The 25,519-nt window shown below is 40.2% G+C and overlaps 1 protein-coding gene and 1 long non-coding RNA gene across 5 annotated transcripts in view; one reads left to right on the top strand and one right to left on the bottom strand.

The window, feature by feature from the left end:
- LOC123582801 overlaps positions 1-19,216 on the bottom strand; it is a 65,339-nt gene extending 46,123 nt beyond the window's left edge. For 3 of the 4 annotated variants that reach the window (XR_006704571.1, XR_006704572.1, XR_006704570.1), the window contains exons 1-2: positions 18,708-19,216; positions 17,995-18,055 (exon numbers count right to left, since the gene is read on the bottom strand). This is a non-coding gene — a long non-coding RNA (uncharacterized LOC123582801). The remainder of the gene's footprint in view (positions 1-17,994; positions 18,056-18,707) is intronic. The other variant, XR_006704569.1, reaches the window with a different exon arrangement.
- A 19-nt stretch (positions 19,217-19,235) lies between these two features.
- Positions 19,236-22,032, top strand: RPLP1 (ribosomal protein lateral stalk subunit P1). Its single transcript, XM_045449277.1, has 4 exons — positions 19,236-19,433; positions 20,121-20,195; positions 21,482-21,599; positions 21,914-22,032. The coding sequence occupies exons 1-4, from the start codon at positions 19,362-19,364 to the stop codon at positions 21,991-21,993; spliced, it is 345 nt and encodes a 114-aa protein (XP_045305233.1). The 5' UTR covers positions 19,236-19,361; the 3' UTR covers positions 21,994-22,032.
- The last annotated feature ends 3,487 nt before the right edge of the window (positions 22,033-25,519 follow it).

The following is a 25,519-nucleotide window of genomic DNA, read 5'->3' as shown; positions in this document are numbered from 1 at the left end:
ACTAAACCAGCCCTGCAAGAAATATTAAGGGGGACTCTGTGAGTGGGGGAAAAAACCCAAAAGGAACAAAGACTAGAACAGAGAACATTACCAGAAACACCGACTTTATAGGTAACACAATGGCACTAACCTCGTATCTTTCAATAATCACCCTGAATGTAAATGGACTAAATGCTCCAATCAAAAGACAAGACATAGGGTATCAGAATGGATAACGAAACAAGACCCATCTATATGCTATCTACAGGAGACTCATTTTAGACCTAAAGACATAGGCAGATTGAAAGTGAAGGGATGGAGAACCATCTATCATGCTAATGGATGCCAAAAGAAAGTTGGAGCAGCCATACTTATGTTAGACAAACTAGATTTTAAACCAAAGACTGAAACAAGAGATAAAGAAGGGCACTGCATCATAATTAAAGAGCCTATCCATCAAGAAGATCTAACAATCGTAAATATTTATGCCCCCAACTTGAAAGCATCCAAATATATAAATCAATCACAAACATAAAGAAACTCATTGACAATAATACAGTAGTATTACAGACACTCATACAGTACTAACACAGAATGTTAACACACTCACAGAAATGGACAGATCATCTAAGCAGAAAGTCAACAAGGAAACAATGGCTTTGAATGACACACTGGACCAGATGGGGACTTAACAGATATATTCAGAACAATGCATCCTAAAGCATCAGAATACACATTCTTTTTGAGTGCACATGGAGCATTCTCCAGAACAGATCACATACTGGGTCACAAATCAGCCCTCAACAAGTACAAAAAGACTGAGATTATATCATGCTTATTTTCAGATCACAACGCTATGAAACTTGAAGTGAACTCCAAGGGAAGATTTGGAAAGACCACAAATACTTGGAGATTAAAGAACATCCTAATAACCAGAAAATTAATGAGGAAATAAAAAAGTGCATGGAAGCAAATGAAAATGAAAACTTAATAGTCCAAAACCTTTGGGACACAGCAAAGGCAGTCCTAAGAGGGAAGTATATTGCAACACAGGCCTACCTCAAAAAGCAAGGAAGGTCTCAAATATACAACCTAACCTTACATCTAAAGGAGCTAGAAAAGGAACAGCAAATAAAGCCTAAAGCCAGCAGAAGAAGGGAAATAACAGAGATTAGAGCAGAAATAAATGATACAGAAACAAACAAAAATCCCCAGTGGAACAGATCAACAAAACTATGAGCTGGTTCTTTGAAAGGATAAAATTGATAAGCCCCTAGCTAGACCTATCCAAAGGAAAAGAGAAAGGACCCAAATAAAATCATGAATGAAAGAGATCACAACCAACACCACAGAAATACAGGCAATTATAAGAGAATATTATGAAAAATTATATGCCAACAAACTGCAATCTTGAAGAAATGAATAAATTCCTAGAAACATACAAACTATGAAACTGAAACAGGAAGAAACAGAAAATTTGGACAGACCCATAACCAACAAAGAAATTCAAACAGTAATCAAAAATCTCCCAACAAACAAAAGTCCAGGACCAGATGGCTTCCAGGAGAATTCTACCAGACATTTAAATAAGAGTTAACACCTATTCTTCTCAAACTGTCCCACAAAACAAAAATGGAAGGAAAACTTCCAAACTCATTCTATGAGGCCAGCATTACCTTGATTCCAAAACCAAAGACCCCACTAAAAAGGAGAATTACAGGCCAATATCCCCGATGAACACGGATACAAACATTCTCATCAAGATACTATGAAATCGAATTCAACAGTACATTAAAAGAATTATTCACCACAATCAAGCAGGATTTATTTGTGGGCTGCAGGGTTGGTTCCATATTTGAAAATCAATTAATGTGATACACCACATTAATAAATGAAAGGATTAAAAACCATATGATCCTTGCAATAGATGCAGAAAAAGCAATTGACAAAATACAGTATCCATTCTTGACAAAAACCCTAACAAAGCAGGGATAGATAGAACATACCCCAACACCTAAAAGGCCATATATGAAAGACTCACAGTTAATATCATCCTCAATAAGGAAAAACAGAGAGCCTTTCCCCCATGGTCAAGAACAAGACAAGGATGTCCACTCTTACCATTACTATTTAACATAGTATTGGAAGTCTTAGCCTCAGCAATCACACAACAAAAAGAAATAAAAGGCATCCAAATCAGCAAGGAAGAAGTCAAACTTTCACTATCTGCAGATGACATGATACTCTATGTAGAAAGCCTGAAAGACTCCAGCAAAAAATTGCTAGAACTAATACAGGAATTTAGCACAGTTGCAGGATATAAAATCAATGTACAGAAATCTGTTGCATTTCTATACACCAATAATGAAACAGCAGAAAAAGAAATCAAGGAATTGATCCCATTTGTAATTGCACCAAAAACAATTGGATACCCAGGAATAAATCTAATGAAAGAGGTAAAAGATCTATACCCTAAAAGTTATATAATACTTATGAAAGCAATTAAAGAGGACACCAATAAACGGAAAAGCATTCCATGCTCATGAATTAGAAGAACAAACATTATTAAAATGTCTATACTACCCAAAGCAATCTAAACATTTAATGTAATCCCCATCAAAATACCACTAGCATTTTTCACAGAGCTAGAACAAATGATCCTAAAATTTGTATGAAAACACAAAAGACTCCAAATAGCCAAAGCAATCCTGAAAAAGAAAAACAAACCAGGAGGCATCATGATTCCAGATTTCAGGCTCTTATAAAGCTGTACTCATTAAAACAGTATGGTACTGGGGCGCTTGGGTGGCGCAGTCGGTTAAGCGTCCGACCTCAGCCAGGTCACGATCTCGCGGTCAGTGAGTTCGAGCCCCGCGTCAGGCTCTGGGCTGATGGCTCAGAGCCTGGAGCCTGTTTCCGATTCTGTGTCTCCCTCTCTCTCTGCCCCTCCCCCGTTCATGCTCTATCTTTCTCTGTCTCAAAAATAAATAAATGTTGGAAAAAAAAAAAAAACAGTATGGTACTGGCACAAAAACAGACAAGTAGATCAATGGAACAGAACACAAAACCCAGAAATGGACCCACACCTGTAGGGTCAACTAATCTTTAACAAAACAGAAAAAATATCCAGTGGAAAAAAAGACGGTCTCTTCAACAAATGGTCTTCGGGAAACTGGACAGCAACATGCAGAAGAATGAAACTGGACCACTTTCTTACACCACACACAAAAATAAGTTCAAAATGGATGAAAGACCTAAATGTGAAACAGCAAACCATCTCTTAGAGAACACAGGCAGTAACTCCTCTGACTTTGGCTGCAACTTTTTACAAGACATGTCGCCAGAGGCAAGGGAAACAAGAACAAAAATGAACTAACTGAGATTTCATCAAGATAAAAAGCTTCTGCACAGCAAAGGAAACAATCAATGAAACTAAAAGGCAGCCTACAGAATGGGAGAAGATATTTGCAAATGACATATGTGATAAAGGGTTAGTATCCAAAACTTATAAAGAACTTAATAAAACTCAACACCCAAAAAACAAATAATCCAGTTAAGAAGTGGATAGAAGACATGAATACACACTTTTACAAAGAAGACATCCAGATGGCTAACAGACACATGAAAAGATGCTCAACATCACTCACCATCAGGGAAATACAAATCAAAACCACAATGAGTTACCACCTCACGCCTCTCAGAATAGCTAACATTAACAACACAAGAAACAACAGGTGTTGGTGAGGATGCTAAGAATGGGGAACCCTCTTGCACTCTGGTGGGAATGCAAACTGGTGCAGCCACTCTGGAAAACAATATGGAGGTTCCTCTAAAAGTTAAAAATAGAACTATCCTACAACCCAGCAATTACACTATTAGGTATTTACCCAAAGGATACAAAGGTACAGATTTGAAGGGTTTCATGCACCTCAATGCTTACAGCAGCATTATCAACAATAGCCAAACTATGGAGACAGCCCTAATGTCCAACGACTGATGAATGGATAAAGATGTAGCATACACACACACACACACACACACACAGAAGAGTATTACTCAGCCATCAAAAAGAAAGAAATCTTGCCATCTGCAACAACCTGGATGGAGCTAGAGTGTGTTATGCTAAGCAAAGTCAGTCAGTCAGAGAAAGACAAATACCATATGATTTCACCCATATGTGGAATTTAAGAAACAAAACAGATAAATATATAGGAGGGGGGAAAAAGAGGGAATGAAGCAAACCAGAGACTCTTAAGGATAGAGAACAACCTGAGGATTCAGGGAGGGAGATAGCCAGGGTATGGACTAGATGGGTGACAGGTATTAAGGAGGGCACTTGTTATGATGAGCACTGGGTGTTGTATGTAAGTGATGAATCACTTAATTCTACTCCTGAAACCAATATTGCACTTTATGTTAACTAACTACAATTTAAATAAAAATCTGAGAAGAAAAAATAACAGGGGCGCCTGGGTCGCCCAGTTGGTTGTGATCCCAGGGTTGTGGGATTGAGCCCCACGTCGGGCTCTGTGCTGAGTGTGGAGCCTGCTTGAGATATTCACTCATTCATTCTCTCTCTCTTTCTTCCTTTCCTCCCTCTCCCTCCCCCCCCCCACCTCTTTCTCCCTGCTCACGCTCTCTAATAAAAGAATTTAAAAATCTCAAATATTCACAGAAAAAAGAAAGCAATGACTATAGCAAGCAACAAAGAACACTACATAATAATAAAAGGATCAATCCTATGCACCCAACACAGGAACAATTAATAGACACAAGGGGAGAAATTAACAGTAATATAATAATAATAGGGGACTTTGACACCCCACTTACATCAATGGCTAGATCACCCAGGCAGAAAATCAATGAGGAAACAGTACCTTGAACAATAAATTATTAGGAAAAAGCTTCATCAATGAGGTGAAGAACTTGTCCTTCAAAACCTATAAAACACTGATGAAAGAAATTGAAGACGACACAAATGGAAAGATATACCATGTTCATGGATTAGAAAAATGAATGTTGTTAAATGTCCATACTACCTAAAGCAAACTACAGATTCAGTGCTATCCCTGTCAAAATACTAATAGCATTTTCCACAGAACCAAAACAAATAATCCTAAAATTTGCATGGAATCACAAAAGACCTCAAATAGCCAAAGCAATCTTGAGAAAGAAGAACAAAGCTGGAGGTATCACAATTCCAAATTTTAAGATATACTACAAAGCTGTAGTGATCAAAACAATATAGTACTGACATAAATACAGACACATAGTTCAGTGGAACAGGACAGAGAGCCCAGAAATAAATCCCCACTTAAACAGTCATTTTATCTATGACAAAAGAGGCAAGAATATAAAATGAGGAAAAGACAGTTGTTTCAAGAAATGGTATTGGGAAAACTGGACAGCTATATGCAAAAGAATGAAACTGGACCACTTTATTACATCATACAGGAAAATAAACAGAATGGATTAAAGACCTAAATGTGAGACCTGAAGCCATAAAAATCTAAAAGAAAACATAAGGAGTAATGTCATGGAATGTGGCTTCAGCACCATATATATGGATCTGTTTTCTCAGGCAGGGGAAACAAAAGGAAAAATAAACTCTTGGGACTACATCAAAATAAAAAGCTTTTGCACAGTGAAAGAAACCCGTCAACAAAACAAGGTTTTCTCCCTAGTGAATGGGAGAAGATATTTGCAAATGATACCTCCAATAAGGGGTTAATACGTAAAGAACTCATACAGCTCAACACCAAAAAAATGCAAATAATCCAATTAAAAATGAGCAGACCACCTAAGTAGACATTTTTCTAAAGAAGACATACAGATCACTGACAGACACATGAAAAGATATTCAACATCACTAACCATCAGGGAGATACAAATCAAAACCACAATGATACATCACCTCACACTTGTTACAATGTCCAGTACCCAAAAGACAAGAAATAACAAGCGTCGGTGAGGGTTCTGTGGTGAAAACAGAACATTGTGCACTGTTGGTGAGAACGTAAATTGGTGCAGCTACTGTGGAAAACAATATGGCAGTTCCTCAAGAAATTAAAAACAGAGGGGCGCCTGGGTGGCGCAGTCGGTTGAGCGTCCGACTTCAGCCAGGTCACGATCTCGCGGTCCGTGAGTTCGAGCCCCGCGTCGGGCTCTGGGCGGATGGCTCAGAGCCTGGAGCCTGTTTCCGATTCTGTGTCTCCCTCTCTCTCTGCCCCTCCCCCGTTCATGCTCTGTCTCTCTCTGTCCCAAAAATAAATAATAAACGTTGAAAAAAAAAATTAAAAAAAAAAAAAAAAAAGAAATTAAAAACAGAAATACCAAATGATCCAGGAATTCCACTACTGGGTATTTACCCACCAAAATGAAAACACTAATTCAAAAGATATATGCCCTTCTATGTTCCTTACAGCATTATGTACAATAGCCAAGATATGGAAGCAACTGAAGTGTCCATCAGTGGATGAATAAAGAAGATGTGGCGCGCGCGCACACACACACACACACACACACACACACACACACACACACACAGAATGTTACTTGGCCATAAAAAAGAATCAGATATTGCCGTCTGCAAAAACCTGGATGGACCTAGAGGATATTATGCTAAGTGAAATAAGTCAGACAGAGAAAGACAAATACCACATGGTTTCACTTTTATTTGGAATCTAAAAAACAAAACAAACAGACTCTTAAGTACAGAGAACAAACTGGCCATTGCTAGAAGGGAGGCGAGTAGAGGGATGGACAAAATAAAGAGGACTGAAAGTACAAACTTCCACTTGTAAGATAAGTAAGCCATAGAAATGAAAAGTGCAGCAAAGGGAATATCATCAATGATACTGTAATAATGTTGTGTGGTTATTACACTTATCATGATGAGCAATGAGAAATGCACAGAATTGTGGAATCAATATGTTGTACACTTGAAACTAATTGTATGCCAATTATGTTTCAATAAAACGATTAAGTCTTAAAAGAAAAGTATAATCGGGGCGCCTGGGTGACTCAGTCGGTTAAGTGGGCGACTTCGGCTCGGGTCATGATCTCATGGTTCGTGAGTTCAAGCCCCATGTCAGGCTCTGTGCTGACAGCTCAGAGCCCAGAGCCTGCTTCGGATTCTGTGTGCCCCTCCTCTCTCTGCCCCTTCCCTGCTCGTGCTCCGTGTCTTTCTCTCTCTCTCAAAAATAAACATAAAAATTTTAAAAGAAAATAAAGTATAATAAAGATCACAAAAAAAGAAATCTTTCCTATTCACAATAGCATCATAAACAATAAAATACTTAGGAATAAATTTAACCTAGGAGGTGAGAAGTTTTGTACAACAAAAACTATAAGACTTCTGAAAAAAAAATCTAAAAAGACACAAACAAATGGAAAGACAGCCCGTGTTCATGTATTGGAAGAATTAATATTGTTAAAAAGTCTATACAACTCAGAACAATCTGCAGATTCCACAGAATCCCCATCAAACACTAATGGCATTCTTCACAGAAACAGGAAAAAAAAAAAAAAAAAAACAACTGTAAAGTTTGTACAGAACCACAAAAGACTCCAAATAGCTAATGAACAAAACTAGAGGTATTGCACTTCCTGATTTCAACTATACTACCAAACTACAGTATTAAAAACAGTATGGTACTGGCACAAAACAGATACACTGACAAACAGAATGGAGAGCCCAAAATTAACCTTTGCTTATACCTTTAACACTATACATTTAACACTATACATTTAAACTAACATTTGACAAGGTGGCTAATAGCACCAAATGGGGAAGAGACAGTCTTTTCAACAAATGTTGAGAAAACTGGATAAACAGATGCAGGACAATGAAACTGGACACCTATCTTACACCACTCACAAAAATTCACGCAAAATAGAATTACAGACTTGACCTTAAGAACTGACACTATAAAACTCCTCCTAGGGAAGAAGCTCCTTGAGACTGGTTTTGGCAATGATTTTTGGATATGACACCAAACAACAAAAGCAAAAATCAACAGAAGGGATTACATCAAACGTAACGAATAACATGGGTGTCTGGGTGGCTGAGTCAGTTAAACGTCTAACTCTTGATATTGGCTCAGGTCACAATCTCACAGTTCATGAGTTTGAGCCCTGCATCAGGCTCTGCACTGACAGTGTGGAGCCTGCTTGGGATTCTGTCTCCCTTTCTCTCTGCCCCTCCTTTGCTTGCTCTCAATCTTTCTCTCAAAATAAGTAAAAAAAACTTTTGAACAACAACAACAACATAACAATACAAAAGGCAACCATTTCCCAAAAAATGGAAGAAAATTTTTGCAAACCGTACATCAGATGAAGGGTTAATATCCAAAATATATAGAGAATTCATACAACTCAATAGGAGAAAAACAACCTGATTTAAAACTGGGAAGAGGGGCGCCTAGGTGGCGCAGTCGGTTAAGCGTCCGACTTCAGCCAGGTCACGATCTCGCGGTCCGGGAGTTCGAGCCCCGCGTCGGGCTCTGGGCTGATGGCTCGGAGCCTGGAGCCTGTTTCCGATTCTGTGTCTCCCTCTCTCTCTGCCCCTCCCCCGTTCATGCTCTGTCTCTCTCTGTACCAAAAATAAATAAAAACGTTGAAAAAAAAAAATTTAAAACTGGGAAGAATAATTAAATGGACATTTTTCCAAAGGAGACATACAGATTGCCACCAGGTATACGAAAAGATGCTCAACACCACTAACCATCAGGGAAATGCAAAAGAAACAGCAGTGAGCTATCGCCTCAGCTGTTGGAACAGCCATCGTCAAGAAGACACGAGTAACAAGCGCTAGCAAGGATGTGGAAAGAAGGGAAGCCTTGCGCACCGGTGGTAGGAGTGGAAAGCGGTCCAGGCACTACGGACACAGATGGAGGTTCCCCCCAAAATTAAAATTAGAACTACCATAGGATTCAGACTTCTATGTATTTACCTGAAGAAAATCAAACACTAACTTGAAAAGACATCTGCACCCCTATGTTCGCTGCAGCACTATTTACAACAGCCAAGATAGGGACATAACTGAGGTGCCCTTCAGTAGAGGAATGGATTAAAAAATGTGGGGTATACAGACACACGCTGGAGTATTAGCCACGAGAAAGGAGGACATCCTGCCATTTGCCACATGGGTGGACCTTGAACACATTATACTAAGTGAGGCAAGCCGAAGGCAAACACTGTATGATACCACTCATACGTGGAATTTTAAAAAGCCAAACTTGTAAAAATAGAGAATAAAATGGTGGCCATCAACGGATGGGGTTGGGGACACAAGACAGACGCTCTGAAGGGTACACACTTAAGACATTGTAGTAAGTAAGTCCTAGGGATCTAACACACAGTACACTGACTACAGACAATAATATTGTATTACAAACATCAGACACCCTAAGACACTAGAGTTTAATTATTCTAAGTACTATAAAGAAAGGATAATTATGTAATATGACAGAGATGCTAATTATTGCCATAATGGTAATCATATTCCAATATACAAATGCATCAAATTATACACACGGTGTTATACGCTCTAAGTTTACATAATATTATACGTCAAATACATTTCAATAGAAAAAAAATGAACAGAATTCTGGGAATTGTAAAAATGAAACAACAGTAGAAAATGTAAAGTAATTTGATATTAAATTGATAATGTCTTTTTTGTGTGACAACTGTAATATCCACGTATTAAATATGTTCTTCTAGACACTTAACTAAAAAACATGGCTTGGATACAACATAAATTAGAAAAAGTAATACTGAAAAACATGGTGAAATCGACATTCTTACCTAGGCAAACATACATTTTTCCCTGATTAAATTAGGATTTCTTTGGAGGTTGTTTTTTTTTTTTTTTACCACAATGCTAGTTTAATCTATTTTTTTAATTAACAGTGAAAGTGTAATATTAACCCACAAAACCCACTTATTTGTCACTAATAGTGGTGAGCAATGTCATAGCTGTGTTTCTAGAATGCTCCAGAGCACTAAAGTTTAATCGTATTTCAGTAGATGTTACTGGATTTAACCTTTCCATTTCTTATTTTTATTTTTTTAAATTGGCATACTGCTTAGCCTTTTTTTTTTTTTTTAATGTTTATTTATTTATTTTGAGAGAGAGGGAGAGAGAGAATCCCAAGCAGGCTCCATGCTGCCAAGCGCAGAGCCTGAGGCAGGGCTCCAACTCATGAACCCTGCAATCATGACCTGAGCTGAAACCAAGAGTGGACGTGTAACCAACTGAGTCACTCAGGTGCCCCCCCGCTTAGTCTTTTGAAAATACATCTTAACAGGATGTTTGTACTATGATAGGGGGATGAGGGATAGTAGAATTTGTTTAAAGTAAAAGTATGATGTTGAATCCACAACTACACATAATAAAGGGAAATGTATGGGCAATTGATGTCTTGCTCTCCTTAACCTTTATGAAGACTAACTGGTTAACTGGGTGCTCAGTAGCTGACACCCTGACCAGGTGTTATCGATATTGCACAGGTGAAGAAACAGATCAAGAGGATTAATGACTTGCTCAAGGACCCCAACAGCATAAATGGTGGAGATCATATTTAAACCCAAGCCTGAGCCTGGCATCAAAGCACTTAACCAGTTTGTTAATGACTGTGTCTCATCTTTAAAGTTTAAATAAAAATTCCTTAGCCCTAGATACTTTTAGATGAAAATTTTATTTTGTTTGAAGTTCTATGCCCATTGTGGAGTCTGAACTCAGGACCCCAAGATCAAGAGTTGCATGCTCTACCAACTAAGCCAGGTACCCCTTAGTTGATAATTTTTGATGTTTCGCAAAACAGGAAAGTTTTGTACTTTCTTACTGATTTCTATGACTTTAAATATAGTCTTTGGGTACTTTGGGCCTCATATCTTCTCCTAATCTGACATTTTTTCCATTTTGGTTATGGTGATTTTATTTTTATTTGAATCCAAATTAGTTACCATATAGTGTAGTATTGGTTTCAGGAATATAATTTAGTGATTCATCACTTATGTACAACAACCAGTGCCCATCATAAGGGCCCTCCTTAATGCCCATCATCCATTTAGCCCATCCATCCCCACCTTCCTTCCAGCAACCCTCAGTTTTTTCTCTATAGTTAAGAGTCTCTTATGGTTTGCCTCCCTCTCTGTTTTTATCTTTTCCTTCCCTTACCCTATGTTCTTCTGTTTTGTTCCTTAAATTCCACATGAGTGAAATCATACAATATTTGTCTTTCTCTGTTTGACTTATTTCACTTAGCATAATACATTCTAGTTCCATCCATGTTGTTGCATATAGCAAGATTTCATTCTTTTTGATCGCCAAGTAATATTCCAGTGTGTGTGTGTGTGTGTGTGTGTGTGTGTGTGTGTGTGTGTGTGTATCTTCTATATACCATATCTTCTTTATCCATTCATCAGTTGATGGACATTTAGGTTCTTTCCATAATCTGGCTATTCTTGATGATAGTGCTACTGGAAACATTGGGAGGCATGTGCCCCTTCAAATCAATTCAGCAGAGCCACAGTATATAAAATCAACACACAGAAATCTGTTGCATTTCTATGCATCAATAATGAAGCAGCAGAAAGAGAAATCAAGGAATCAGTCCCATTTACAACTGTAACAAAAACCTTAAGATACCCAGGAATAAACCTAACCAAAGAGGTAAAAAAAAAAAAAAAAATCTGTACACTGAAAACTATAGAATGCTTATGAAAGAAACTGAAGAGGACACAAAGACATGAAAAAGCATTGCATGTTCATGGACTGGAAGAATATTGTTAAAATGTGTATACTACCCAAAACAATCTACACATTCAGTGCAACCCATATCAAAATAACACCAGCATTTTTCAGAGCGCTAGAACAAACAATTCTAAAACTTGTATGGAACCAGAAAAGACCCCGATTAGCCAAAGTAATGTTGCAAAACAAAACCAAAGCTGGAGGCATTATAAATCTGAACTTCAAGCTGTATTACAAAGCTGTAGTCATCAAGACAGTGTGGTACTGTCACAAAAACAGACACACAGATCAACGGAACAGAATAGAGAACACGAAATGGACCCACAAATATGTGGCCAACTTATCTTCAACAAAGCAGGGAAGAATATCTAATGGAAAAAAGACAAGCTCTTCAGCAAATGGTGTTAGGAAAACTGGACAGTGACATGCAATATGATGAAACTGGACAACTCTCTTACACCATACACAAAAATAAGTTCAAAATAGGTAACGTGAGACAGGAAACCATCAAAATCCTAGAGGAGAAAACAGGCAGCAACCTCTTTAACCTCAGCCGCAGCAACTTCTAAACAGTCATGTCTCCAAAGTCAAGGGAAACAAAAGCAAAAATGAACTACTGGGACCTCATCAAGGTGTTTTTAAAAATAAAGTTAATTTTTGGGAATGCAAGCTGGTGCAGCCACTCTGGAAAACGGTACGGAGGTTCCTCAAAAAACTAAAAATAGAACTACCCTACGACCCAGCAACTGCACTACTAAGCATTTATCCAAGGGATACAGATGTGCTGTTTCGAAGGGACACGTGCACCCCCATGTTTATAGCAGCACTATCAACAATAGCCAAAGTATGGAAAGAGTGCAAATGTCCATCGATGGATGAATGGATAAAGAAGATGTGGTGTATACATATGATGGAGTATCACTCGGCAATCAAAAAGAATGAAATCTTGCCATTTGCAACTACATGGATGGAACTAGAGAGTATCATACTAAGCAAAATTAGAGAAAGACAAATATATGACTTCACTCATATCAGGACCTTAAGAGACAAAACAGATGAACATAAGGGAAGGGAAACAAAAATAATATAAAAACAGGGAGGAGGACAAAACAAGAGACTCATAAATATGGAGAACAAACTGAGGGTTGCTGGAGGGGTTGTGGGAGGGGGGATGGGCTAAATGGGTAAGGGCACTAAGGAATCTACTCCTGAAATCATTGTTGCACTATATGCTAACTAATTTGGATGTAAATTTAAAACAATAAAAATAAAAAATAAAGTTAATTTTTAGAATTATTTTAGTTTTATCAAAATATTTTGAGCATAGAGAGTTCCATATACCTCAGGCCAGTTTCTCCTACTTTTAACATATCAATATATTTGTTACAATTAGTAAACCAATACTGATATACTGTTATTAACTAAAATCCATATTTTATTTAGAATTCTTTAGTTTTTATCTAATGACTTTTGTCTTTCCCAGGATCCCATCTAGGAAACCGTATCACATTTAGTCATTGTGTTCCCTCAGGCTCTTAAGTATGATAGTTTTTCAGACGTTTGGTTAAGGTTTCTTTGGCTTATAGTTTTCAATTTTAATGTAATCAAATATATGAATCTTTTCCTTTATGTTCTGTGCCTTAAGAAACCTTTCGTATACACTTAATAATAATAAACTCCCATTTTCCTCTAAAATTTTAGACTTTTCCTTTTCATATTATGTATGATAAGGACAAAATTAAAAACATTGTTTCCCCATTTCCATGTGGATAGAAAACCAATTGTCCCAGTACTATGTTTTTTGAAAAGGTACTCTTCCCTCTGTCCACCCCCTCCCTATCTATAAAGCCATACCTCTGACTTACCAAGGTCCCATACATATGAGAGTAGATTTTTGGATTCTCTGTTATATTGGTCTATTTATCTATTTGTTATGTCAGTAACACAGTTTTATTTCATCCAGCATGTATTTATTGGAGTGTCTCCTATGTGCCAGACATTGTTTTAGGCATAAGAAATGCAGTGGCAAACCAAAGTCTGTGTCCTGCATGGAATTTACATGTAAGTAAAGCCTGTTATATTTTAGAAAACTGTCTTCATTATTATTGGTCCTTGATCCTTCCATGAAAATTTAAGGTCAACTTGTCAAATTTCACCAAAACCCCTAATGGAATATTGATTGAAATTATACAATTTGGAGAGAATTACCCATTTTAAAATCTTTCCATCTGTGAATATGGTATATCACTCCATTTAGGTTGCCTTTGATGTTCCATAAAGTTTTGTAATTTTTAAGGGGTGCCTGAGTGGCTCAGTCAGTGGGCATCCGACTCTTGACTTTGGCTCAGGTCAGGATCTCATGGTTTGTGAGACTGAGCTCAGCACTGGGCTCTGTGCTGAGGGTGCAGAGCCTAGTTGGGATTCTCTCTCTCTCTCTCTCTCTCTCTCTCTCTGACCCTTCCCCGCTCTCACTCGGTCTCTCTCAAAATAAATAAATAAACTTAAGAAAATTTTAAATAATGGTCATGCATATCTTATTAGATTTACTCCTAGAAACAAAATGATTTTTGTTGCTATTGCATAAGGTGTATTTTTTTAATACTACATTTTGTAACTGACTTTGGCAGATCACAGAAATGCTGCTATCTTTTGTGTATTAATCTTGAATCTAGCTACCTTACTGAACTACTTATTACATTGTTTTGCCTATGGATAAATAAATGGATAAATAATCATATTACCTATGAATAAAGAGAGTTTATAACTCTCCAATTTAATAATCTTTTCCTTTCTTGTCTTATGGAGATAGTTGAACTCTAAAATAGTAATTGAAGCAGAAGTAGAGAAAGGAGATACCCTTATTTGTGCCTGATTTTAAAGAGTAGGTTTTAAAGTTTCACCATTAGGTATGATGTTTGTGGGGCATCTTGGTGCTCAGTTGGTTGAGCATCCGACTTCAGCTCAGGTCATGATCTCACAGTTTAGGAGTTTGAGCCCTGCGTCAGGCTCTCTGCTGTCAGCACAGAGCCCGCTTCAGATCCTCTGTCTCCTTCTCTCTGCTCCTCCCCCACTTGTGCTCTCTCTCTTGGTCTCTCAAAGGAAAAAAAAGCAAAAAAAAGTATGATGTTTGTCATAGATTTTTAGTAGATACCGTATCAGGCTAAGGAAGTTACCTTCTCCTCCCATTTTCTAAGAGTCAACGTGAATAGTTACTTAATTTTATCAAGTGGTTTTTTGAATCTATAAGAATTTCATATAGATCTTCCTCTTTAACTCATTAATGAATTATTTTTAATAGATTTTATGTTGAGCTATCCTGTTTAGTCACAATACACCATATTTTCATACACAGTACTGCACTCAGTTCATTAATCCTTAATTTTTTTCCAGCTTTACTGACATAATTGACATTCACATTTTATTTTGGATTTTTGTGTTTACATTTACAAGAAGAACTTATAATTTATCTTTTTTATACTCTAACATTCAGGTTTTGCTGCTACAATTATAAGACAATTAGGGGATACAAAATATTGATTTAAAAGGTTTCTAATTAATATAGTTCAACAGAGTGATATTTTGTTTTACTTTGTGTTGATGTATCATATTTACCAGATCAGTTTTTTTTTTTTTGTTTTTGTTTTTTTTTTTTTTTGAAGTACACTGGAGATGGGGTGGAGGGGTGGGGTGTGACTGTGTTTTGGACTGATCCATTCTGACTTTGGAAAGGTCTGAATTTTTCTTTTTTGTTTGAATTTTTCAATAGCTTTAAAATGTATTCCTTTTCCACCCAAATTCCACTATAAGTGCTTCTCAGATTTGGATGAAAACTCATCATAACTTTTATTTTCAGAAAGCTTGACATTTTTTAAGCTCTTTTAAAAGTTTGGGATGTTAAGATATGTTCATATTTGTGACTAAGAGTGATCCAAGTGGGTCCCTAAACTGAGGGATTCCCTTTAAAAAAATTTTTTTTAATATTTATTTTTGAGAGAGAGAGACATCACAAGCAGGGAAGGGCTGAGAGTGAGGGAGGGAGACACAGAATCCAAAGCAAGCTCCAGGCTCTGAGCTGTCAGCACTGAACCCAACATGGGGCTCAAATTCAGGAACCGCGAAATCATGATCTGAGCCGAAGTTGCAGGCTTAACTGAGCCACCCAGGTGCCCTCTAAACTGGGGGATTCCAATGGAGATGTTTGGTCAGGGATGATTATGAAATAATGACATTGACTACACCACCTTTCTAGGAAACTACGTGAATTCCGAGAGGGAAATAGTTGATGGAAAATGTAAAGATGATCTTTTTTTTTTTTTTCAACGTTTATTTATTTTTGGGACAGAGAGAGACAGAGCATGAACAGGGGAGGGGCAGAGAGAGAGGGAGACACAGAATCGGAAACAGGCTCCAGGCCCTGAGCCATCAGCCCAGAGCCTGACGCGGGGCTCGAACTCACGGACCCCGAGATCGTGACCTGGCTGAAGTCGGACGCTTAACCGACTGCGCCACCCAGGCACCCCAAGATGATCATTTCTGATAGGAGGAATTACATTTAGGTTTCATATCATGTAGTAAAACAATATGTACACGTTTTAGACAATTCAAAATATCGAAAATTTAAAAAATATCAAAAATAAAGAAGTTAAGATCCTGATGAAAAGAAATGAAAGATGGCACAAATAAATAGTATTTTGGGGGCACTTGGGTGGCTCAGTAGATTGAGTGCCTGATTCTTGATTTCAGCTTGGGTCATGGTCCCAGGGTCACGGATCGAGCCCATCAGGCTCCGTGCTGAGCATGGAGCCTGCTTGGGTCGGTCTCTCTCTCTCTCTCTCTCTCTCTCTCAAAATAAAAAAAGAAAAGAAGGATATTTTGTGGTCATGAATCAGAAGAATTGTTAAACTGTTAAATTCATATTATCAAAATGTGCATACTACTCAAAGCAATCTACAGATTCAAAGCAATCTCCATTGAAATTCCAATGGCATTTTTCAGAGATAGAACAATCCCCAAATTCGTATGGAACTACAACAGACCCTGAATCGCCAAAGCAATCTTGAGAAAGAATAAAGCTGGAGACTTCATGCTCCCTGATTTCAAACCATAAAACTACAGTTACCAAACAGACGTTGACATTAAAACAGGCACACAGATCAATGGTACAGAAATAAAGCCATTCATATATACTCAATTTATGACAAAAGAATATACACTCAGGAAAGGACAGTCTCCTTAATGAATGGTGTTGGGAAAACTGGACAGCCACATGCAAAAGAATGAAAATGGACCACTACCTTAAACTTTACACAAAAATTAATTCAAAATGAGTTAAAGACTTGCCTGCAACATAAAACTCCTAGAAGAAAACATAGGCAGTAAACTACCTGACACTGATCTTGACAATGATTTTTTTTGCATCTGACTCCAAAAGCCAAGGCAAAAAAGCTAAAGTAAACAAGTGGGACTACATCAAACTAAAAACTTCTGTACAGCAAAGGAAATCATCAACAAACTGAAAAGGCAACCTACTGAATAGGAGAAAAATTTATAGTGATGCCTGGATGGCTCGGTCAGTTAAGCGTCCAACTTCAGCTCAAGTCATGATCTCGTGGTGAGTTCTAGCCCTGCGTCGGGCTCTGTGCTGACAGCTCAGAGCCTGGAGCCTGCTTCGGATGCTGTGTCTCCCTCTCTCTCTGCCCCTGCCCCGCTCGTACTCTGGTTCTCTCTTTCTCAAAAACAAATAAACATTGAACTCATACAACTCCGTATAAAGAAAAATCCCATTAAAAATAGGCAAAAGATCTGAATAGACATTTTTCAAAGGCATGTGATGGCCAAAAAAGCACATGAAAAGATACTCAACAATACCAATTATCGGGGAAATGCAAATTAAAACCACAGTAAGATATCGCCTCACACCTGTTAGAATGGCTGTCATCAAGAAGACAAGAACACTAAGTGGTCATAAGGATGTGAAGAAAAGGGAACATCTGTGCACAATCGGTGGGACTATAAATTGGTGCAAGCACCTTGGAAAACAGCATAGAGGTCCCCCCCCCCCCCCAGATTAAAAGTATTACTACCATAGGATCCAGCAATTCCACTCTTGGGTACTTATCAGAAGACAACAAAAACACTAATTCCAAAAGATATATTCATCCCCGTGTTCGTAGCAGCATTATTTACAATAGCCGAGACATGGAAACAACCAAAGTGAACGGATAAAGTAAATGTCACCCACAGGGGAATATTACCTGTAAAAAAGTATAACATCTTGCCATCTGAGACAAATGGGTGGGCCTTGAGGGCATTATACTGTGTAAAATAAGTCAGAGAAAGACTACTGTATGATCTCACTTATATGTGGGATCCCACAACAAACAAAAATAAACAAACCAAACTCCTATATCCAGAGAACAGATTGATGGTTGCCAGAGGGAGGCATGGAATGGGTGAAAGGGGTCAAAAGTTACAAACCTTCAGTTGTAAGTCACTAGATGTAATGTACAACGTGGTGACTATCGTTATTAATATATTATTTCCTCCTTAAAAGTTGCTAAGAGTAGACCTTAAAAGTGGTAACTGTATGGTGATGGATGTTAAACTATTAACTAGACTTGTTGTTACCACCTTGCAACATATACAAATATCAATTATGGTATACACCTGAAATAAAAATGTTATGTCAATTATACCTCAAAAATTTTTTAAACTAAATATAGAATCCAATACCAATTTTATTAAGCTTCAAAAGATACACGATGGCAATTCAGCACCCACACAGGCAGCAGGTGCATCAAGATGTCTTGAACATTTTAAGGGCAAATTTTAGACAATTTCCACCCTAACACAGGATGCCTAAGTTATAAAAAAAAAAAAAAAAAAAAGGGAAAGAAAAAGAAATTGAAGTGGAAAGTTTCCCTAAATTCTTAACAGATCTTCTGTACTTAAAATAATAGTTGCTTACCTCTTAGGCTGTGTCGGGATTAAATGAATCCTTGTAGAGTGTGGCTCAATTCCTGGGATATAGGTGCTCAAATGCTACTGCTCTCCGAACACGCTTCTCGCTTCCTCTTAAATCACTTATTTTATCCGAGACGCTGCGCTAAGCAAGCGAGCCCTCCGGGCTGAAATTTAGCTCCTGCGCTCCAAGTGGTCACAGCCAGCTGGGGGAGGCTGCCGACGTCATTAAATGCCTAAATACTGTTACATGGGATACAGTACGTGCGAGTGACGTCCATTTACCTAGATAACTTTTTCCTAAAAATATTTTTACTGTTCATGAGCCCTGCGTTTCAGCTGAACCAAGAGAAGACGCCACTGCAAGCGCGGACCCACCAACTTTCTGAACTCGCTAACAAGCCAGTCACGCTTTGTGCGCAGGCGCCCTGGTGGTCCTCGCAGGAGCTTCTCGCTCCGCCTCTTCCGCCAGGCGCGGGCGCCGATTGGTCCGCGTGACCAGTATAAGACACCGTGCGCAGGCGCGGGGCTCCCTTTCCTCAGCTGCCGCTAAGGTGCTCGGTTCTTCCGAGGAAGCTAAGGCCGCGTTGGGGTGAGCCTCTCACTTCACCCGGCGACTAGCACCGCGCTCGGCAGCGTCCGCTCAGCACTCGCCCGCATCATGGCCTCCGTCTCGGAGCTCGCCTGCATCTACTCGGCCCTCATCCTGCACGACGACGAGGTGACGGTCACGGTGAGTGCGGGCTTGGGCCGGCGGCGGGGTGTGCTTGCGGGCAGCCTTTTCCCCTCTACGTGCCAGGCGTCCCTGCCAAGCCCTTCCGGCCGGAGCCGCGGCCGTCAGCACCCCGGCGGCGGGGCGGACGCTCGGTAGCGGGCGGGCCCGCGTGCCCGGCCGCCGGGGACCTTGGCCACGTGCTGGCCCCCGAGGGACTGGATTTCACTTGGGCTGCGCGCTCCGGCCTTGGGAAGCTTTCTTTAGCGAAGCCTTCTCGGCGTGGGGGCATCCTCACCCGCACCGAGGGCACTTTATCCCTGTTTGGTGGGATGGCCTTGAATTCCTGCGGTCCTCTTAGTAGGCCTTGTTGGGCCAGCACATAAGCTTGCTCCACCCCGCGGCCTGACTCGTAACTTAAAATAGCTGCGTGACTTAGGCAGGTCCCGGCCTGTGAAATGGCAGCCAGGTGCCTGGCACACGGGAGCAGGATGCATTTCTTTTGCTCGTGATAATCTTAAGAGTGTAAGACTTGTGTTAGACATGATGGGTTTAGATAAGCATACATGAAATACGGATGGAATATTTAAAGTGGTTACGCACGGTTTTGTACTCACGTTTTGAGTGATTTACTTTCAATCGCAGTATTTTGGAGACATTTAGGAAAGTTACGCTTCCTGATGGATTTTTCTGTTTTACCTTTTTTAGGAGGATAAGATCAACGCCCTCATTAAAGCAGCGGGTGTAAATGTTGAGCCTTTCTGGCCGGGCTTGTTTGCAAAGGTAAGGTGGTGGCCTCAAAGTGACTTCGAGAAGCAGACTTGTGGAAGGTGAACTGATTACCTTCCACAACTCACGTATTCCTAGGACATGAAAAATGCTGGAAGATGCCGTGTTCCACTGGATCTTTTTGAAGTGACAACTTCTTTGTAGTTCCACATCTAGTGTCTAATTAAAGTTTGTCTTGCCTTTTCTTTTTTTTTTTTTTTTTAATTTTTTTTTTTTTTCAACGTTTATTTATTTTTGGGACAGAGAGAGACAGAGCATGAACGGGGGAGGGGCAGAGAGAGAGGGAGACACAGAATCGGAAACAGGCTCCAGGCTCTGAGCCATCAGCCCAGAGCCCGACGCGGGGCTCGAACTCACGGACCGCGAGATTGTGACCTGGCTGAAGTCGGACGCTTAACCGACTGCGCCACCCAGGCGCCCCCTGTCTTGCCTTTTCTTTCTTGATCTCAGTCTGGTTTCTCTTTCCTTGTGTTCTGAAACCATGACCAAAAACTACACGAGATACCAGCCAGATGACTGCCTAAAAGGGTCACTCAGGAGATAATACCACCCACACTGCTTCAAGCAAATCCTTCCAGCAAGATCTGGTTTCGTGGAAATTGGGCTTGGTGGCCTTTCATTGACCATTTACTGTTTGTTAGGATATTAAAAGACTGATGAAGACAGGATTCCTACCCCCAGGAACTTGGCACTGGCTACCTTCCATTGTATATGTTACTTAATCTCTGGCAAGAGGCTATTAGCTTCTATCTCTTCAGGTTATGTCCTCCAAAGAGTTTTGAAGGATTGAAAGCATTAGGCTTTTAAGAAAGGTACTCCTCTTTAATAAAAAGTCCCTGGACTAGCAGTCTGAAAAATTGAAATCAGTGTTGAGAGGAGACCTGGAACTATGGAAAGAATCCTGCTTTGAGTGTTTAAGGAAGCTTGCGTTTTTTGCCAACAACTTAAGCCAGCATTTTGGGACCGGTTTTCTCATCTATTGAAGGGATTCAGTTATTCTATCTTGCTACTTAAGGTACTGCATTGCAATTGTAACATTCAAAGCTTGAGTCATTTTTTTTGTGACTAATTTTTAATATGCATGGCCCTATCTAAAGTAAGTCTTAGGGAATCTCAGTGGCAGACAAAATGTCACTGTCAGACTGCAGCAAAGGAGAAAGGAAGAGCAATGTAGTGTTGGGAAATTATTGCTGTAAGTTGAAATGGGGTACCTTTTGTGGGGTAGGTGCTATAACAAAAGGACAGAACTGAGTGTCACCTGTATGTGTACTGTGTTACAGGCCCTGGCCAACGTCAACATCGGGAGCCTCATCTGCAATGTAGGAGCTGGTGGACCCGCTCCAGCAGCTGGTGCTGCACCAGCAGGCGGTCCTGCTCCTTCCACCGCTGCTGCCCCAGGTAGAAAACTTTTTTTTTGGGGGGGGGGGGTATGGGAGGGAGGAGTGTGGAGATGAAGAGCTATCTTGCCTACAATACTTAAAAAAAAAAATTTTTTTTTTTTTGAGCTGAAGTCAGGCTCAACCACAACTGAGTCACCCATGTGCCCCACCTATAATACTTTTTAGTTTGCTAAGAGTCGATGATGTATAGAAATTCTAAACCCAGGGGAATAGTTGGACATCTAGGGTATTTTTGACCATGTATGCTGAAGGGCCTGGGGTCTTTGGAGTGTAAAATACTGAGGTGTGTGATCGACTGTTTTTGTTTTTTAGCTGAGGAGAAGAAAGTGGAAGCAAAGAAAGAAGAATCAGAGGAGTCTGATGATGACATGGGCTTTGGTCTTTTTGACTAAATCTCTTCTGTAATCTGTTCAATAAAAAGCTGAACTATTTGTTGCTGTTGGTTCTGCCGGTTGTTTGGGGATGTGCTTTGTCAGGATGATCAGCCTTCTGGTATGACACCAGCTGGGTGTTTACCCCTGCTAGCATCTCGTGGTGGGAAATAGCACACAAGCTGGATGCTGTACCAAAAATGCATCTAGTATTGTTGCACCGAGAACTGTGTGGGGAGGTGGGAGAAGACAACATCAGAGCAGATGCCTTGTCGGGGCCACGTGTGTTAGTTCATGATTACAGGGTTTGTCCCCTTGATGGGAAGAAGAGTCACTGATGGTGTAATCAAGACCTCTTGAAAATCCCAAATATATTCCTGGCTACAAATATTTGTGCTGTGCTGAGCCAGAGTACTATTAAAACTTTGGGTTTAGTTCCGTAGTACTGAAAGAGTGGGAAGAATTCAGGTTTGAGTCCCCACGTATTTCCACAAAGAGGCTAAAACCAAAATTCAAACCAGTGTTTGACTAACAGGTTTGGGGGACCTCCAAGGGTGGCTGAACACTGGTGTGGAGACTGGTTCACTTCAAAATACCAGGGGACCCGAAGACTTGGGTTTATGAAACCTGATTTTGTCTTCAGAGCATCTATTAAGTGCCAGGCACATGGAACATTGTGGCCCTTTTTTGTCTCCATTTAACACCTGATGAGATCAGGAGTTGATGAAAAGCTGGACTTAAATCCCTGGCTGTCCTCACTCCATCGTATGAGACCACGTGTGTCAGTTTTACAACCACTTGGGTAAATGGCTGGTGTGCCTTGTAAAATACCACCTACAACCCACAACTCCGCTTCCAGGTATTACCTGAGAGAAAATATGCAATGGGAATCAGAGCAGTACTTTAAAGTGTTCAAAGCAGTACTTTAAAATGGCAACACTCCTTCAAAAGGTCCTTCAACTAGAAAATAAATGATCCTAAGTTAGCTTTGAAAATGAACTATGGGTATAGAGAAATCCTTAATGGTATAAGGTTGGGTTGAAAACAAATCCCAGCAAACTGCGTATAACACCCCACCCTTTTCCTAAAGGTCCAAAATAAAAGCTGGGACATCTACAAAAGATCAGGCAGGGACGCTCACTTGTGGACCGTCAGAACAGTAGCACATAGATGTCATTCGACTTTTGGGAGTTTTCATGTATTAGAAATGAGTCATTTGCAGACCAGTGAGGAATAAGTCGTAAAACAAAAATGACGGTGGGGCTCCTGCCAGCTCAGGTGGAGCGTGCAACTCTTGTTTTGGGGGTCATGAGTTCAAACCCCCCCTTGGGCATAGAGCTTAAATGAAACCTGATCGACATCTACGTTCGGTGCCTAGTTCTCCCCCCTAGCCTCATCTGTCAGCCAACAGCCAAGGCCGCACTGATCTCAGGCACGTCATCACGTCCTGGCATTCTGCACAACGATCCCAAGGGAAAGCCCCAAGTCACAGATGGGTCAAGTGGAAGCCAGAGGTTAGCGGGAGGTAAAGACTAGTAAGTGGGTGGAAGGATTCAAACCAGGCCCCGACTGCAAAGCCTACTCTTTGCATCTCTCCCCAGGCTGTCACTCCTTTCTCCCCTCCTGCACCAGTTTCCTCATCTGTAATGATAGTGTCTACTTCACTGGGTTCTGGAGAGTTCTGAGAGAATAGGAATTCCTTGCCTTTGGTGAGCACTCGGGTGTCAGGAGGGAATACCGACACTTCATGTAGCCAAGGAAATATTTTCAATGGGTTAAAGAGAACACTTAAGAAGATAAAGGAGGGGCACCTGGGTGGCGCAGTTGGTTAAGCGTCCGACTTCAGCCAGGTCACGATCTCGCGGTCCGGGAGTTCGAGCCCCACGTCGGGCTCTGGGCTGATGGCTCAGAGCCTGGAGCCTGTTTCCGATTCTGTGTCTCCCTCTCTCTGTCCCTCCCCCGTTCATGCTCTGTCTCTCTCTGTCCCAAAAATAAATAAACGTTGAAAAAAAAAAAAAAAAAGAAGAAGATAAAGGAAAACAGCACCTAGAACACAAAAGTGGTAAATCGTGATATTATAAACATCAAGTTCAGTTATCTGAACCAAACAGTACAATCACAAATGTTCACTATAGTAATACTCAAGTGTTTTGTTTTGTTTTGTTTTGTTTTAACGTTTATTTATTTGAGAGAGAGAGACAGAGAATCCCAAGCAGGCTCCACAGTCAGCACAGAGCCTGACTCGGCCTGAGCCAAAACCAAGAGCTGGACGCCTAACCGACTGAGCCACCCAGGCACCCCCAAGACTCAAGTGTTAACATGGCCTCATGGGTGGGCCCAGCTTTTGAAAAGAAATCCTTTAAGGTAGTAAAAATCTAAATAGAGCTAAAACCTTTCCCAAAGATGATCAAACTAGGAGACTCACATAGCCCTGTAGAAATGCTATCTTTTTATTCACTTGATATTGAATTAAAAAGTCGGCCTAATTCCACTCCCCTTTTAGTTCCCCTGACCCTGAATTTCTTCTTGGCAAAATGGGAACAGTCTCTAGTTTATATTGGGGAATGAACAGAGTAAGGGAACATGCCCATCAATGCTTGCCCGTATGCTGACACTATTTCCCTTCTGCATAAGGTACAAAGAACACAGCTGGCAACCCTGGGTCTCAGAATCCCCAGGTTCAGCAAGCCTAAGCCTTGCGCTCTTCAAACCCCCTCCTGCCAGTCCTTTGCAATCAGGCAGCAGCTTTGGTTTCTCATAACTGCTTTCCCACTTCTGATTGTTCACCAAGCATACTCGCTACTTTGTTTAAAAAGCTCCATGGTTGGGGCGCCTGGGTGACTCAGTCGGTTAACCGGCGGACTTCGGCTCAGGTCGTGATTTCGCGGTCAGTGAGTTCGAGCCCCGCATCGGGTTCTGTGCTGACAGCTCAGAGCCTGGAGCCTGTTTCAGATTCTGTGTCTCCCTCTCTCTGACCCTCCCCCGTTCATGCTCTGTCTCTCTCTGTCTCAAAAATAAATAAATGTTAAAAATTTAAAAAAAAGCTCCACTGTTTCTCAGGTTCTGTTCACATCTCTCCTGTGACCACTGAAAGCACACCCAGGTCCGTGGCTGGGATTAGCAAGGGGGCCAGGATTAGGGGTAAGAGAATTTTAGGAACAGACTTGCTTCCCGACAAACCATCTAAGAACAACAGTTTTTACAAAAATCCATATTGTCACTGGATGTGTTACACAATGGCATAAAACAAAAAAAAATCCAAACCTCCTGTCAACTGTTTTACCCTGTTTTGTTTTGTTTTGTTTTTTCTTCTTTCTTCTAAAAATGATGAGAGAACCACACATGAAATTCTAAAACCACCTTTTGGAAAAGAGAAACGCTCTAATTAAAATGAAAGAATTCAAAATACGTATGCAACAGAACAACTTGGTATATCGCTACAAATGCAAATAAAAGCTGCCAAATCCTTTCTCCCCATAATTTGAAGGAGGATCTACAGTAAAATTCTGCGGGAACAACGCGAGCCAGGCGGTTCCTGGTTTGGTTG

The sequence above is a fragment of the Leopardus geoffroyi genome, chromosome B3 (assembly GCF_018350155.1).
Source record: "Leopardus geoffroyi isolate Oge1 chromosome B3, O.geoffroyi_Oge1_pat1.0, whole genome shotgun sequence".
Taxonomy (NCBI): Eukaryota; Metazoa; Chordata; class Mammalia; order Carnivora; family Felidae; genus Leopardus; species Leopardus geoffroyi.
Note: the sequence above shows the minus strand (reverse complement) of the source record. Positions and strands in the feature narration are given on the sequence as shown.